This window comes from Sander vitreus, chromosome 3 (assembly GCF_031162955.1).
Source record: "Sander vitreus isolate 19-12246 chromosome 3, sanVit1, whole genome shotgun sequence".
NCBI classification, from domain to species: Eukaryota; Metazoa; Chordata; class Actinopteri; order Perciformes; family Percidae; genus Sander; species Sander vitreus.
The window spans coordinates 34,862,992-34,881,221 of NC_135857.1; the positions used below are offsets into that span (position 1 = coordinate 34,862,992).

The 18,230-nt window shown below is 42.2% G+C and overlaps 2 protein-coding genes across 3 annotated transcripts in view; one reads left to right on the plus strand and one right to left on the minus strand.

Annotated features, from left to right (window-relative positions):
• The window catches only part of supt5h (SPT5 homolog, DSIF elongation factor subunit), a 38,009-nt gene extending 27,588 nt beyond the window's left edge, over positions 1-10,421 (minus strand). For both annotated transcript variants that reach the window (XM_078247152.1, XM_078247151.1), the window contains exons 1-6: positions 10,298-10,421; positions 10,000-10,102; positions 8,477-8,636; positions 8,114-8,182; positions 1,236-1,247; positions 236-305 (exon numbers count right to left, since the gene is read on the minus strand). In XM_078247152.1, the coding sequence (XP_078103278.1) occupies positions 236-305; positions 1,236-1,247; positions 8,114-8,182; positions 8,477-8,636; positions 10,000-10,083 (395 nt within the window). In that variant the 5' untranslated portion in view covers positions 10,084-10,102; positions 10,298-10,421. The remainder of the gene's footprint in view (positions 1-235; positions 306-1,235; positions 1,248-8,113; positions 8,183-8,476; positions 8,637-9,999; positions 10,103-10,297) is intronic.
• A 1,763-nt stretch (positions 10,422-12,184) lies between these two features.
• Positions 12,185-13,538, plus strand: triap1 (TP53 regulated inhibitor of apoptosis 1). Its single transcript, XM_078247153.1, has one exon. The coding sequence runs from the start codon at positions 12,352-12,354 to the stop codon at positions 12,574-12,576; it is 225 nt and encodes a 74-aa protein (XP_078103279.1). The 5' UTR covers positions 12,185-12,351; the 3' UTR covers positions 12,577-13,538.
• Positions 13,539-18,230: the final 4,692 nt, after the last annotated feature.

Sequence of the window (18,230 nt, forward strand, 5' to 3'; positions counted from 1 at the left end):
CCAAACGAGGCAGGTGTGAAAGCGCCCTAAATCTAGAGCCCGTTTCCTGCAACTGAAATGTGCTTTTAGTCCCTGAAAAAAACGTACGTTCCTGCAAAGGGCAACAGCAGTCTGACTTTTCCTTCCCGATGACTGTGTGTGTGTGTGTGTGTGTGTGTGTGTGTGTGTGTATGTGTGTGTGTGTGTGTGTGTGTGTGTGTGTGTGTTGAACAGAGATGTGAAGAGCGTCCGTTACCTCCAGAGGTTCTGCAGCCTTCTGGATCCCGAGTGGTCTTCATCCAGAACCACGTGGTCGATGTTGGACACTGAAGAGGGCGAGAGAGAGAGAGACGGAGGTCAGAGTCAGGCTTTGAGCAGTGTGTCATTTCCTGTATATTTAAACGAGCTTGCTGGACCTTAAATCGCACCGCTATGGCACTCGCACTAGTGACTCCTTGGTCCTAAATACTCCATTTGTTTAGGACACAATTGGGACCTAAAAACTGCTCAAAACTACTCAAAAAACTACTCAAAACTGCATTTGAGTATGACGCTCCATAAACATGGAATAACCTAACGGCCTGATTCCTGATTCTTCTTTATGAGGCCCTTCATTCTGAACGTGCACCAACGTGAACCTACCAATCAGTGCTACTACTATGCCCCGTCTTTTGTTGTCTGTTGCCTGTCCGTCTTAAATGCTCTACCTTAAGTAGTAATTGCACAATCTATAATGTGTGTGCACTAAACGTAGCCTGTCTCAAATGTCGTTTTCATACATTTTAAAATGTGCTCAGTGTGTGAAACCACTTGTTCCACGGTGAGACGTTGTCTCGTCTCACTATATACGTATATAGTGAGACGTTGTCTCGTCTCACTATATACGTATATAGTGAGACGTTGTCTCGTCTCACTATATACGTATATAGTGAGACGTTGTCTCGTCTCACTATATACGTATATATATATATATATATATATATATATATATATATATATACATACATATGTAGACGAGACAACGTCTCACTATATACGTATACATATATATGTATACATATATAGACGAGACAACGTCTCACTATATACGTATATAGTGAGACGTTGTCTCTGTTGTCTCTGTGTGTGTCTGTGTGTGTGTCTGTGTGTGTGTGTGTGTATGTGTGTGTGTGTGTGTATGTGTGTGTGTGTCTGTGTGTAATGTAAAGAGAATCCAATTACACAAATATAAAAAATGAATTTAAGAACAGACTTACCTTCAGCCTCCTCTGCTCAGCATCGACCAATGAGAGAGAGAGAGAGAGAGAGAGAGAGAGAGAGAGAGAGAGAGAGAGAGAGAGAGAGAGAGAAGGGAGAGGAAGAGGAGAGGGTAAAGAGGAGGCGAGAGGAAGAGCGGTAGCGGAGATAAAGTAGGGGAAGGAGAAAGGACGGAGAAGAGAGAGAGAACAGAAGGGAAAGGAAAACAAAAAAAAGGGAGAGAGGGAGAGAGAGAAGGTGTGGAGAAGCAGAAGAAAAGGAAGGAGGAAGAGATGGAGAACAGGAGCAAATGCAAAAGGAAGAGATGGAGAGGAGAAAAGGGCCAAGAGCAGGATGGGAGAAAAAGGGAAGTAAGGAGAAAGCATGGAGAGAGAAAAGGAGGGAAAAGGGTGGAAGAAGAGGGAAAGAGGGGGATGAAGAGGAGAGGACAGAAGATAGTGTTCAGCAGGGCAGGGCAGAGCACACAGGAGCAGACAGGCAGCCACAACACAAAGCATGATGGGAGGAAAAAAAAACAAACAGAAAAGCAAACTAGTTAATTGGATGGTGACTGTGAGAAGCACGAGACCAGTGGAGGTTTAGAAAGGGTCAAAGTACAGTACAGTAGAAACTCAACCACACAACCTTGGTTTCTGTGTCTAAGTGACTGATGGGAACAGCAGTGTTTGAAGTTGGGTCAGTATTAAGGCCCTGACACACCAACCGGACGGCCGACCGTCGGCAGAAAAGTGGAAATGACGCGCCACGTGGGTCTGGCTTCTCCAGCCGACAATAGTGGGATTACTTTGGGATTACGAGCTCGTATTGTACTAAAATAACATTGAAAAACATTTTAAGCGAGAAATAGGCCGTGCAGTTGCTGAATCCGTCTTCATTTCAGATCGACAAAAGGTCAGTTTAACAGATTTTCGTCAGATTTTGAGAGACTCTAGTCACGCTCATCCCGTTATTTCCGTGCTAGCTCTCCACAAATCAGATTGGTCATCGATTCCGACTGCCCGCCTTCTGATTCAACATGTCAAAGCGGCCAAAATGAAGGCCGACGGCTCCTCTGACGGCACGGAACACACCGAACAGACTCGAGTCACCGACCTCGCCAGACTGTCCGGCCGATTAGCGGGTTGGTGTGTCAGAAGCTTTAAGCGAGAATGCTGTGAACAGCTGTTTTTCACACCGACAGGCTCAGATTATTCTTCTAAGTGTCTGACAACATTATGGAAAGGATCCCTACAGAGATAGACCTTTAAAACCTCTTTAAGACCGTTCTGTTTAACCAGAAACAACTCTGAGGTCGCTAGCTCTAAACCCACCAGACTCCATTTAAAAAAGCAGTACTTTTAGCGTGTATAGAGCCAACATATTGTCACATGTAAATCAGTAAACTATATGTTTATTTCAACCAAAACTAGAGTTGTGATGGTTGGAAAAGTGGAAAGACGACTCAAAACGGCTTTTAATAGTTTTATTTTGTTTCTGTCGACTTTGAATGAAGTGTGTTTTACGATGCTTAAATGACTGATTATTTACATGGAGTCTGGTGGGTTTAGCGAATGCAATTTCGCAGCTGTTTTTACGTTTAAAAAAAGGATCTCACTCTTTAACAGAACGGTCGACCTCCTTAGAAATCCTTTCCATAATGTTATCAGACACTTAGAATAATAATCTGAGCCTTTCAGCGGCAAAACAAGCACTTTATTGGACGTAAAACAGGGTCCAGGTTGGACTAGAAGTATTCTAGTATATTTTGAGCTTTAAGATTGTTTACAGTTCGAATAATCTTATTGTTGACTCTTTGAAGTGTTGGTGTATTTGTTTGTCAGTAGGACTGGCTAAATTTTCATGAAACTTGGTAGAAGGGTGCAGCATGGGCCGAGGAAGAACCCTTTACATTTTGGAAGGGATCCGAATCACGGGGCGGGTGCACAAATCATTTTTCTCTTTTGTTAACATTGCGAGATAGGGGTGTTTGTGCTGCCTTCATGGAGCGTTGGAAGAATGAACTCGCACTGCTTTTATCTTTCGGCGGAAGTCCACGCTCTAAAAAGCGCCGTTCTGGCGGCCGTTTGTGCCTGCAGAGCACCGATTGGCTCAGTTGTTTTCCCAGGTGTTGAACGCCAACAGCAAGACCTATTTAAGTGCAGTTCAGAGATCTGGGAAAAACAAACGCTCGGAGCCTTTTTGCACAGCCAGCGATCGAGACATTTCCGCCGCTGACTAGGCATCGTGCTGCCGTCGACACACGCCAGCTTGGGTTCTGTTTGTACTGTACTTTACCCTTTAGTGATACTTTGCATTTACAATGTGCCACATAGAAAGCTTCATCCATATCCGTTAGTCCAAAACGTGAAGTAAAAAAAATAAATAAAAGAAAACATGGCAACTTTCTACCAGGTAGCAGGGTCAGGCAAATGATCACACTTGGTTCTCTGAAGGTGGAATTACTCACTGCACGTGCAGATTAGGGCTGCAACTCACGATGACTTTCACGGTATGTTAATTACTTGATTAATCGGTTGTTTGGTCTATAAAATGTCAGAAAATGGTGGAAAATGTGGATCAGATCAGAGTTTCCCAAAGTCCTAGGGCCTCCTGCACACTGGCTGCGTGGCGTGATCGTGGCTTGATCGTGGCTTGATCGTGGCTTGATCGTGGCTTGAGCGTGGCTTGAGCGTGGCTTGAGCGTGGCTTGAGCGTGGCTTGAGCGTGGCTTGAGCGTGGCGTGAGCGTGGCGTGAGCGTGGCTTGAGCGTGGCCTGATCGTGGCTTGATCGTGGCTTGATCGTGGCTTGATCGTGGCTTGATCGTGGCCTGAGCGTGGCCTGAGCGTGGCCTGAGCGTGGCCTGAGCGTGGCCTGAGCGCGTGGCCTGAGCGTGGCTTGATCGTGGCGTGAGCGTGGCGTGATTGTGGCCTGAGCGTGGCTTGATCGTGGCCTGAGCATGGCTTGATCGTGGCCTGAGCGTGGCCTGAGCGTGGCCTGAGCGTGGCCTGAGCGTGGCTTGAGCGTGGCTTGAGCGTGGCCTGAGCGTGGCCTGAGCGTGGCTTGATCATGGCGTGAGCGTGGCGTGATCGTGGCCTGAGCGTGGCTTGATCGTGGCCTGAGCATGGCTTGATCGTGGCCTGATCGTGGCTTGATCGTGGCTTGAGCGTGGCTTGATCGTGGCCTGAGCGTGGCCTGAGCGTGGCCTGAGCGTGGCCTGAGCGTGGCCTGATCGTGGCCTGAGCGCGGCCTGAGCATGGCGTGAGCGTGGCCTGAGCGTGGCCTGAGCGTGGCCTGAGCGTGGCCTGTGCGTGGCCTGTGCGTGGCCTGTGCGTGGCGTTTCTGTTGCTTGGCGTTTTCTATGTCTTTACACTAGGGCTGGGCGATATGGAGAAAATCAAATATCACAATATTCTTGACCAAATACCTCGATATCGATACCGCAACGATATCGTAGCGTTGACTACTGGTGCTTTCAAAAAATATTTACACAGTGAGAGTTTTGATAAATAATCACCAGTAATGTAGACATAATGTCTACGTGGGTAAAGAAATAATAGAACAGCTACAACAGTCTGGTAAGTTCAGAAAATAACATCACTTCACTGTGACGCAGCCTTTACAACCAGGAAAAGACACTTACGTAATATTACGATATCCAAAATCTGAGACGATATCTAGTCTCATATCACGACATCGATATATCGATCTATTGCCCAGCTCTACTTTACACGCCAGAAACGTGTCTGACGCGGCGTTGCTGCTAGCCTCGTCTTTACACATGTACGTTTCCCGTTGATAAAACGACATAATAGCGTGTTCTTCAACTTTATTTTGTCAATATTTGTGCGTTTGACAACGTCGGGCAATACTGACGACAAAATAGGCTACGGAACATTTCGCTCGATGGCGTTTTTTGCCGCCAACGTCGCCTTCCGGGCAGCTAACCCTAAACCTAAACATAACCACTGCCACGCTGCCCGAAAGGCGACGTTGGCGGCAAAAAACGCCATCGAGCGAAATGTTCCGTAGCCTATTTTGTCGTCTGTACCGTCCTACATACATGTACGTTTCCCATTGATAAAATGCACTAAGCAGTAGTATACTTCATGTTGAAATATTAATATATACTGATTTCATAACAGCAAAGACAACGTCGGGCAGTATTGACGGAAAAATAAGCTGCAGAATATTTGGTTCCGTTATTATTATTATATATATTTTTTTTAATGACATTTATGTCAAAACCTCGAGACTTTCAAACATCAACATGTCATTTATTAATATGTATTTGTGTCTAAATGACATATAAACATCTCTTTGTGTTCTATGTTGCCTGGAAACGCTTCCAACGCGCTTGCGTGTCGCGTGAAAAATAGGCGTCGGTCCTATTTCTAGCACGCAGGCGTTTTTCCAGCCACGCCACGCAGCTGACGCGCTCACGCCACGCAGGCAGCGTGCAGGAGGCCTAACCCCGACCAATCGGGCTGCTGCGTGGGGCGGGACTTGCGTAGAAGTTGCGTGGGATCCATAATAACGCCGTCAGACTCCGTCTATTGGCTGCTGCACTTGTGACCGATGTCGCGAGACCATTATTACCTCGGCGAGAAGGGTACGTACGGACTTAACTAACGGTTTTGAGAAAGCAGTACAGCTGATTCCGTAGCCAATTAAAATGGGATGAACAGTAACTGTTGTTGTTGTGGCGAGTTGTTGCTGTTCAAGGAGCCAATAATGGATTTGCCCTCGGTGCTTCCTCGCGTTACGCTACACGCTCACAAATACAGTGTGCTGACATGATGAGGTGGTGGGGTGTTAATACATTCATGGGTTTTTAATCAAAAGAGGATGACACTGATATTCCATTTTTGTGTTGCTTCAGAGACACATGGATCTATAAACATGGAAACATCAGAGCGGGAGAGGGTCTGGAGTACAATTACCGTTAACTGAAGAGGACATGCATGGCAAGAGAGGAACACCAATAAGACAGAGAGAGTTCAAGTCAGTCATGTTCACAATCTACACACCACTCTCTGCTTCATACGCCAACACTGAACAAATAACAGACTTTTAAAATAGGGTACCGAGACCCGGGATCAAAAGGTCTCGGTATCGTTACAGCTATCAAGTATTTTTGACGACACCCAGCCCTACACTTCAGCTGAGGCGCTTTTCGACACAAGTCCTGAGGGGGGGTTTGATGCTGCGTTTACACATGGCCGCTATATCCATAAAAGGACATTTCAACCTCTCCGTTTTTCAAAAATAACATCGTGCACAGCTGTCAGTTTTCAGAAAAGTGTCTGTTTACACTGTATGCCGTCAATGCTGTCAAGAGCACGCCAAACCTGTGGGTGGCAGTGTAACGAGAAGCGCAAGCCCACGTTAGCCAATCAGAATCCCGCAAAATAGCCGTTTTTCAAAAATAACCACGTACGTGTAAAACGGGGCCTTAGACATTTCCGTTGCCGTCTTTGTGGCGTCTGTTTTGCCATGTGTCGCAGCTTTACGCGATGCGTTTACTGCGCCATTACGTTAAAAAAACAATACATTGTGCAGCTCTAGTACGTACAAGACTTTTCTCCTTAAATATTATGACTTTCTTCACGACTTTTCTCCTTAAATATTATGACTTTCTTCATGACTTTTCTCCTTAATTATTATGACTTTCTTCATGACTTTTCTCCTTAATTATTATGACTTTCTTCATGACTTTTCTCCTTAAATATTATGACTGTTTTCCGTAAATATTATGACTTTCTTCACGACTTTTCTCCGTAAATATTATGACTTTCTTCATGACTTTTCTCCTTAAATATTATGACTTTCTTCATGACTTTTCTCCTTAAATATTATGACTTTCTTCATGACTTTTCTCCTTAAATATTATGACTTTCTTCACGACTTTTCTCCGTAAATATTATGACTTTCTTCACGACTTTTCTCCTTAAATATTATGACTTTCTTCATGACTTTTCTCCTTAAATATTATGACTTTCTTCATGACTTTTCTCCTTAAATATTATGACTTTCTTCATGACTTTTCTCCTTAAATATTATGACTTTCTTCATGACTTTTCTCCTTAAATATTATGACTTTCTTCACGACTTTTCTCCTTAAATATTATGACTTTCTTCACGACTTTTCTCCTTAAATATTATGACTTTCTTCACGACTTTTCTCCTTAAATATTATGACTTTCTTCATGACTTTTCTCCTTAAATATTATGACTTTCTTCATGACTTTTCTCCTTAAATATTATGACTTTCTTCATGACTTTTCTCCTTAAATATTATGACTTTCTTCACGACTTTTCTCCTTAAATATTATGACTTTCTTCACGACTTTTCTCCTTAAATATTATGACTTTCTTCACGACTTTTCTCCTTAAATATTATGACTTTCTTCATGACTTTTCTCCTTAAATATTATGACTTTCTTCATGACTTTTCTCCTGAAATATTATGACTTTCTTCATGACTTTTCTCCTTAAATATTATGACTTTCTTCATGACTTTTCTCCTTAAATATTATGACTTTCTTCACGACTTTTCTCCTTAAATATTATGACTTTCTTCATGACTTTTCTCCTGAAATATTATGACTTTCTTCACGACTGTTTTCCTTAAAATATGACTTTCTTCATGACTTTTCTCCTGAAATATTATGACTTTCTTCACGACTGTTTTCCTTAAATATTATGACTTTCTTCACAACAAGTGCCAAAACGTACCTCGTCACAAAAAAGGGTTTGTTAGTTTTGGCGTTTTGCTGGTTTGATTTTAAAAAACCTTACATTTCATGACTGTTTTTCTCAGCAAACGTAGGAAAAGCACTGAAGGGTGAAATATGTCAACGCTCTCTCCGGGCGCCCTGAACCGGCCGAGTTGCTCACCTTTCTCCAGAATGTCTTCCGCTCCTTCCTCCCACTGATCCTCCTCGTCCTCGTACTCATCGTCCACGTCTAGGCAGAGAGGACACACGCAGAAGGACAACAAGGTATCAATGCCATGATCAGCGTTGATTGGATACTACACGTATAACATCTAGCCAACCAGATAGTATTGTGGGCGGGACATTAAGTGAGACAGAGCAGAGGCACAGACACAGAGCTGTAGCCGAGCCAAAGTAGGGTACTTTTTACTTAATGGACGTCATCGGTTATCGTACAAATACAACGCAGACACAGATAATTTGCACACTGCCCAATATGGACGGGGCATCAGTTAAAAGACGGAAGCAGAAGTGGTTTTGGTACCGGCTTCATCCAGGATGAACCCTCCGTGTCGGGGCTTCTTCTTCCTGGGACCCTCCTCATCGTCCTCCTCCTCCTCTTCGTCGTATTCCTCCTCGTCCTCCAGGTCCTCGCCCTCCTCCTCCGCTACCTTGTCGCTGCCCACGGGGCTGCCCGTCTCCTCCTGGGGAAGAAACAAACAGAAACAAACTAACAGCGGCGGAGGACGTATTCAGATCCTTTACTCAAGAAAAAAAGTACTAATACCACTCTGTTACAAGTTAAAGTCCTGCATTTCAAATGTTACTTCAGTAGAAGTAGGTAAGTATCATCAGAAATAAAATGCTGCCACAATTACCACCCATAAGGATACCTTCTCGCTGTTTTTCTGACGCTTTTTTTCAACCTGGACCCTATGTTTCCTATGTGTTTGTGTCTAAGTGACTGATGGGAACAACAATCTCTGACATTGGTCCAGTATTAAGAGAGATCGCTGCAGTCGGCAGCAGAGAAACAAGCTACAATGTTAGTCAATAGGACAATTGTCCAGCTTGTATTTACCTTCACAAAAGTGCTTGTTTTGCCGCTGACAGGCACAGATTAATACTGAAAGTGTCTGACAACATTATGGAAAAGATCCCTACAGAGATAGACCTTTAAAACCTCTTTGAGACCTTTCTGTTTAACCAGAAACAGCTCTGAGGTCGATAGCTCTAAACCCACCAGACTCCATTTAAAAAAACAATACTTTTAGTGTGTATAGAGCCAACATATTGTCACATGTAAATAGGTAAACTATGTGTTTATTTCAACCAAAACTAGAGTTGTGATGGTTAGAAAAGTGGAAAGACGACCGAAAACGGGTTTTTAATGGTTTTATTTAGTTTCTGTCGACTTTGAATGAAGTGTGTTTTACGATGCTTAAATGACTGTTTATTTACATGGAGTTTGGTGGGTTTAGCGAACGCAATTGCGCAGATGTTTTTACGTTTTAAAAAAGGATCTTACTCTTTAACAGAAAGGTCGACCTCCTTAGAAATCCTTTCCATAATGTTATCAGACACTTAGAACATTAGTACTGAAATAAATGTACTTAAGTCTCAGATACAAGTACACAATATGCTACAGAATACCATTCCTCTAACAGCATAAGTTTCAGCATTTATATCAGCCTGTGGTTTTATTTCTTTGGCCATTTATTCATCACAATGTTTACCTGTAACGTTACTTAAACTACTTGAGTAAATGTACTTAGTTACATTCCACTGCAAAGTAGCAATGCTGTACACACTAGCTAGCTGTACTGAAGAAAAAAAACTCTGAAACTAAACTAATTTCAAATATTTCACCACTGCGAAGTAACAATAAAGTACACAATATGCTACAGAATGTCCTTTCTCTAAAACCATACGTTCTCAGCATTTATATCCGCCTGTGGCTTTATTTTTGGGCAGTTTATTCCACTTCAACGCGCCACTTTTCATCCCAATGTTTACCTGCACCCACCGGGCAGTTAGCATCGCTTAGCTAGCGGTTAGCATATATACCTCATTCTCCACTTCCTCGGCCTCTCCATCGCTGCTGCGCTCGCTCTGGTTGTCGGAGAAGTCGCTGTCGTCGCTGTCAGACATCTTAGCTCCCCGGAGTACACTGTAACAGCACATAAAACACAAAACCGCTTGTTTGAATTGCAGAAAAAACCCCGCTAACGGCTAAGCTAGCAGCGGCGAAGCATCCAGGCCATAACAATCAGGCCTAGCAAAGCATGCTAACGTTATTTGAATGGATATCTCCCAAACAACGGCAATCAAATGTTACTTAATAATCTCCGCGGTTGTTACTTACCCGTTTGACCTCCCGCTTCTGTTTTATATCTTATAAGTTGATTAATAAAAGTAAATATCCCCTTATTTCGATTAGTCTGACGGTTCTCACGTCTTCTTGGAGAGCCGCGAGATTTCGAAAAGCTGGGGGGAACTCTCGCGGGTTTTGGGGGGCGGACCTCTTTCTTCATGAGAGAAAGAGGTCTCACTCTGCGTCTTTTTTGTCAAAATTACAGACCAGTTACAGATACACTGGTTTATAGATTGATCAGAAGAAGATCTTTTAAGTATAAGTTGTAATACTACAGTGTATAAATACTCGGTTAAAAGTAAAAGTCCTGCTTTCAAACTCGTACTCAAGTAAAAGTACAAAAGTATTATAATCAGTGATTGAATCTGAGTATAATTAACTAAAAATACACAAAACTTGATTCCTCAGGGATTTAAAACACCTTTATTGTATAATGTTTCAGCCATGATATAATTATCAACACACAAAACAGTACACACAGTACACACAGTACACAATATGACACAAAAAAGACTTGGAATTAAAGACGTTAAAAATATATTGTTTTTCTGCCGATGTATTGTTTAAAAATATTTAAAATAATTGTATGTGTGGTTTCTGTTTTCACCCATTTGCATTCGTGAATGTAGAACCCATAAAATAAAGAGATTTCAAAATAAGACATTTTTCAAAATAAAAGTCTTTTTCAAAATAAAAGTCTTTTTTTTCAAAATAAGTTTTTTTTTCTCAAAATAAGACTTTATTTTCAAAATAAATGTATTTTTTTCAAAATAAGACTTTTTTTCAAAATAAATGTCTTTTTTTCAAAATATTTTTTTTTTCAAAATGTATTTTTTTCAAAATAAAAGTCTGTTTTCAAAATAAGTATTTTTTTTCAAAATAAAAGTCTTTTTTCAATCAATATTCGAATCATAAAAAATAATCTTTTTTCTTAAAAGAAAATCTGAACATCTTAAAGAAACATTCAATATCTAACCACCACTCATTAACACATACACACATTCATAAAATAAGTTCCGTTGTTGCAACAACACACATTCCTCTGGGATTATTGCTAATGTTTCAATATATTTTAATATAGTTATATGTGTGGTTTCTTTTTTCACCCATTTGCACTTGTGTATATATATACACATATATATATATATATATATATATATATATATATATACATGTATATATATATATATATATATATATGTATATATATGTATATATACACATTCATACATTTACGTATATACACATACATTTGTGTGTATACATATATACACACACAAATGTATGTGTATATATATATATATACATATACATATATCATTTAGAATCTATAAAATAAAGAGGTTCAAAATAAACTTATTTTTCAAAATAAAAGTATTTTTTCAAAATAAAAGTATTTTTTTTCAACCAATATCATTCAAATCATAAAAATGTCTTTTTTCTCAGAAGAAAATCTGAAAATCTTAAAGAAACATTCAATATATAACCAAAAATTATTTCAAACATGAACATTTTTGCAAAACACACACTGAATAATTTACTTTATTCATCAACCATTACAATTAATGCCAGACGCATACAAATACCAATGTCTGAGAGCAAAAGAAATATGTATACAACATTCAAATACAGGCAATCAGAACATTAAAACAACACAAAAACAAACATACATTATGTAATTAAATAACTAGACTATAAACTAACTATAATAACTATATAAAAGAATAAAAAAAACTATAAATCAGTTCATGATTATCTTACAGATCGATGGTTAAGACGGTTTGTGGTTGAAAAACATTACATTTAGCGAGTGAAAAGAGTGATTGCTCCCTCTCACCGCAATATCTCTGACGCGTCGTGACGCCATTACGTTCGAAGGGAACCAGCCAATCACATCACGCCGTTTCAAGGAGAGTCAACGAGTGTTCCTGTTGACAGCGTTGTTGCTGCGTTTTTGAAGAAATAAAACAGTGGAATATATAAACAAAAAGAAAGCCCTCCATATTTCTGTTTTCGGGGTGGGAGTCAGCTACACACCGTCGGACATGAACAGCGTCGGGGAAGCCTGCACCGACCTGAAGCGGGAGTACGACCAGTGCTTCAACCGCTGGTTCGCCGAGAAGTTCCTGAAGGGGGACCAGAGCGGCGACCCGTGCACCGAGACCTTCCGGAAGTACCAGCTGTGCGTGCAGAAGGCCATCAAGGAGAAGGACATCCCGATCGACGGAGTGGAGTTCATGGGCCCCAACAAGGACAAGCCCGAGAGCTGATGGCGTTGGCGGGACGGGGGGGGGGCGGAGGAAGAGAGAAACCCAGGACAGATACATTAGTACTGAGATCACCGGTGGAGTGCGGCCATGAGGGCCTACTGAGCATGCGCAGAAGCAGAGAAACTGTTGGAGCCCTTGTCTGTAATGTCATGGATGGATTAAGAGAACATGTGTATGTTAGTGCAGATTTAAACACACGGAATTGATCCCAGGACGGTTTTTGTTTTTGTATCGTTCAACCTGCTGCTTACTGAGCATGCGCAGAAGCAGAGAAGCTGTTGGTGCCTGTGTGTGTGACGTTAGTGCACATTTAGACACACAGAACTGATCCCAGGACAGTTTTATCTTTGTTCTACCTGCTGCTTACTAAGCATGCGCAGAAGCAGAGTTTCTGCTTGTGTGTGTGTGTGTGTGTGTGTGGATTGTTTTTAAACCTGTTGCTTATATTCTGGACTTTATTTAACATGAATGTGGGCTGCTTGCTTGTAGTCGATTAATCAATCAGCAACTATTATGATTGTTGTTTAAGTTATGCATAAAGTAAAGACACACATCAGTCTCTTTGCTCTGTTTGCATCTCTGTTAACTGAATTTTTTGGGGGGGGGTTTTGGATAAAAGAAGACCCATAAGGGCCAGACATTTTTAGTTTACTGACATGCTTTTATTTTGAAAAAAAAGTCATATCTATTGCGTGTCTCATGTAGCTTTCTCACTTACAGTTTGGGCCTCATAAAGCCCCCCCCCCCAAAAAAAAACGTTCCTTAGCCGTCATAGAAAAAAAGCAACGAAAAATGTAAAAAAATAAATAATAAAAATAAGAATCATCAGTTGCAGCATTTAGTTGAGGAGTAGTAGTAGTAGTAGTAGTAGTAGTAGTAGTAGGGGACATTTTCTCTATACATTTGACTTTTTAATTTATGTTTTTTCTTTTTTGATGAATTATTAAAACATTTTGAAGGTTTTTTTGTGTGTTGTGTGTTTATGGAAAGGATTTCTAAGGAGGTCGACTTTTCTGTTAAGGAGTAAGATCCTTTTTTTAAACATGAAAACAGCTGCGCAATTGCGTTCGCCAAACCCACCAGACTCCATGTAAATAAACAGTCATTTAAGCATCGTAAAACACACTTCATTCAAAGTGGACAGAAACTAAATAAAACTATGAAAAGCCGTTTTGGGTCGTCTCTCTACATTTCCCACCATCACAACTCTAGTTTTGGTTGAAATAAACACATAGTTTACTGATTTACATGTGACAATATGTTGGCTCTATACACGCTAAAAGTGTTGTTTTTTTAAATAGAGTCTGGTGGGTTTAGAGCTAGCGACCTCAGAGCTGTTTCTGGTTAAACAGAAAGGTTTTAAAGGTCTATCTCTGAAGGGATCCTTTCATAATGTTATCAGACACTTAGAATAATAATCTGAGTCTGTCAGCAGCAAAATGAGCACTTTTGTGAAGGTAAATACCAGCTGGATAATTGTCCTATTAACTTACATTGTAGCTTGTTTCTCTGCTGCTGACTGCAGCGATCTCTCTTAATACTGGACCAATGTCAGAGATTGTTGTTCCCATCAGTCACTCTATAAACACAAACACAAATAGGGTACAGGTTGAAAAAAAACCGGTAGTTACCCTTTAACCGTGACAATAAAGATAACGTACCATTAGAAATACTTTGATTAGAGCAGGTCACAGCGTGACATCCAACTAGCATCAAGTAACAACATGCCATTGGTATGTTGTGTTGTAAAAAAAACCAACTTCCTTAGCACTGACATCTGGCCGCTGAAATGCACAGGTTACTTGAGGACAACATTTTGGCACAGGGCGCCACATCTGGGAAGACATGTCAACATTTTTCAAGATGAAAGTCATCAAATGGCGACTGGCTTTTAGTGAAAAGAACTGTCTTTTGTTGTTACTCCCCTGAATCTTGGCAACAGAAAGGAAATGGCTGCAGGAGATAATAATCTGAACTAGCTGCTGCATGCATCTGTTATAATAGGCCTAGTCATTCTTTCTCCCATTGAATGCTGTACACAGGGAACATAGTACTACTACTGTACACAGGGAACATACTACTACTGCTGTACACTGGGAACATACTACTACTGCTGTACACAGGGAACATACTACTACTGCTGTACACAGGGAACATACTACTACTGCTGTACACTGGGAATGTACACTGGGAACATACTACTGTACACAGGGAACATACTACTACTGCTGTACACAGGGAACATACTACTACTGCTGTACACTGGGAACATACTACTACTGCTGTACACAGGGAACATACTACTACTACTGCTGTACACTGGGAACATACTACTACTGCTGTACACAGGGAACTTACTACTACTGCTGTACACTGGGAACATACTACTACTGCTGTACACAGGGAACATACTACTACTGCTGTACACAGGGAACATACTACTACTGCTGTACACAGGGAACATACTACTACTACTGCTGTACACAGGTAACCTACTACTACTGCTGTACACAGGGAACATACTACTACTACTGCTGTACACAGGGAACATACTACTACTACTGCTGTACACAGGGAACATACTACTACTGCTGTACACAGGGAACATACTACTACTGCTGTACACAGGGAACATACTACTACTACTACTGCTGTACACAGGGAACATACTACTACTACTGCTGTACACAGGGAACATACTACTACTGCTGTACACAGGGAACATACTACTACTGCTGTACACAGGGAACATACTACTACTACTGTACACAGGGAACATACTACTACTGCTGTACACAGGGAACATACTACTACTACTGCTGTACACAGGGAACATACTACTACTGCTGTACACAGGTAGCATACTACTACTACTGCTGTACACAGGGAACATACTACTACTACTACTGTACACAGGGAACATACTACTACTACTGCTGTACACAGGGAACATACTACTACTACTACTGCTGTACACAGGGAACATACTACTACTACTACTGTACACAGGGAACATACTACTACTGCTGTACACAGGGAACACACTACTACTGCTGTACACAGGGAACATACTACTACTACTGTACACAGGGAACATACTACTACTGCTGTACACAGGGACTGCTGTACACAGGGAACATACTACTACTACTGCTGTACACAAGGAACATCCTACTACTGCTGTACACAGGGAACATACTACTACTACTGCTGTACACAGGTAACCTACTACTACTGCTGTACACAGGGAACATACTACTACTGCTGTACACTGGGAACATACTACTACTGCTGTACACAGGGAACATACTACTACTGCTGTACACAGGGAACATACTACTTCCCCTTCTGGGTTTTCTTAAGATCAAATCATCTCCAGTTGTGCGTGAGTCTCAGAAAACAAGAAAGATGTTTTGTTAAAAGGTCCCATGGCATGAAAATGTCCCTTTATGAGGTTTTTTAACATTAATATGAGTCCCCCAGCCTGCCTATGGTCCCCCAGTGGCTAGAAATGGTGATAGGTGTAAACCGAGCCCTGGGTATCCTGCTCTGCCTTTGAGAAAATGAAAGCTCAGATGGGCCGATCTGGAATCTTCCCTTTATGACGTCATAAGGGGAAAGGTTACCTCCCCTTTCTCTGCTTTGCCCCCCCATGAGAGAGAGAGAGACATCATGGCTTTCAAACAAGCAAAGTGGAAGTTGGTCAAGGCAAGTCATCTCTTTTACATTCCTTTCTTTTCAATTCATGAAACTGACTGCATAGAAGATATTCTCCACCCTCTTGATTTATGATTTCTCAACTCATCTTTACCCTTCTGAGCCTGCGGGTTAGAAAGTAGACTTTAATTATCTAAACACTGATGATTCAGAAGCTGTCGATGTGCGTTACCTGCCACAACAGGTGTTCCTGTTCTGCCTGGGAGAAAAAGTGTGATGAACACACTCCACGCTCCACACTTCTCCCATTAAGTGTAATTTATCTATGATTAAACTTAAAGTCTGCCCAAATTTTGAGTCAGACCAGGTGTAGCCTGAGCAAATGTCCATCCATCCATCCATCCATCTTCATCCGCTTATCCGGGGTCGGGTCGCGGGGGTAGCAGCTCCAGCAGGGGACCCCAAACTTCCCTTTCCCGAGCCACATTAACCAGCTCCGACTGGGGGATCCCGAGGCGTTCCCAGGCCAGGTTGGAGATATAATCCCTCCACCTAGTCCTGGGTCTCCCCCGAGACCTCCTCCCAGCTGGACGTCCCTCCACCTAGTCCTGGGTCTCCCCCGATGCCTCCTCCCAGCTGGACGTCCCTCCACCTAGTCCTGGGTCTCCCCGAGGCCTCCTCCCAGCTGGACGTCCCTCCACCTAGTCCTGGGTCTCCCCGAGGCCTCCTCCCAGCTGGACGTCCCTCCACCTAGTCCTGGGTCTTCCCCGAGGTCTCCTCCCAGCTGGACGTCCCTCCACCTAGTCCTGGGTCTCCCCGATGCCTCCTCCCAGCTGGACGTCCCTCCACCTAGTCCTGGGTCTCCCCGAGGCCTCCTCCCAGCTGGACGTGCCTGGAACACCTCCCTAGGGAGGCGCCCAGGGGGCATCCTTACCAGATGCCCGAACCACCTCAACTGGCTCCTTTCGACGCAAAGGAGCAGCGGCCTGAGCAAATGTGACCAATATAAACTAGCACCTGATTTTGTGTGAGTTGGCCTCTGTCACTTTGCCAACATGTAAGTACTAACATGTTTCCTTGTGTAATGGACTAACATGTTACCCAACCCCCATCTCTGTGCACTGCACCTCTGTAGGGGTTGGACAGTGTTCCCCTGACCTTGCTCTGACCTGCTCTGCAATTGCATCTGGGGTCACCATATCTAACAGTCTGTATATTCCAATGTAATGTCAATGCACATTATACTTATTAGGCTATACCATAATTCTTCACACTGTTAAATAATCTTATATTTTCAGGTTTCCACCCATTACCCATCTCAGACTGTTGCCAAGGTATGTCATCCAGAAGATGCCTCAATAGTACCTGTCAGCCTTTGCATGCTACCTAGGTAGTATACTACGTATATCAGGCTGAGCAAAATGGCCATAAGAACTCACCACAATGCTATAGAGAAGCAGAAAGAGTTGGCAATCCTATGTGGGGGATCTGTAAAAATGTTCAAGGTCCAGAATGACGTTTTCCTGAACTCTGAAGCGGAAGGGAACATCGATAAGTGATCCGAAGGGGCCACTTAACACAGTCGGGAAAAGCATGGAAGAGCTTCACTTGTCAGGTGAGATGACAAATGACCCATATATACAGTTTATACACCCCTCACATTTTAGTAAATATTTCATTATATCTTTTAATGGGACAACACTGAAGAAATTACACTTTGCTACAATGTAAAGTATTAAGTGTACAGCTTGTATAACAGTGTAAATGTGCTGTCCCCTCAAAATAACTCAACACACAGCCATCAATGTCTAAAACGCTGGCAACTAAAGTCAGTACACCCCTATGTTAGATTCCCATAGAGGCAGGCAGACTTTTATTTTGAAAGGCCAGTTATTTCATGGATCCAGGATACTATGATCCTGATAAAGCTCCCTTGGCCCCCCCATCATCACGTACCCTTCACCATACCCCCACATCATCACATACCCTTCACCATA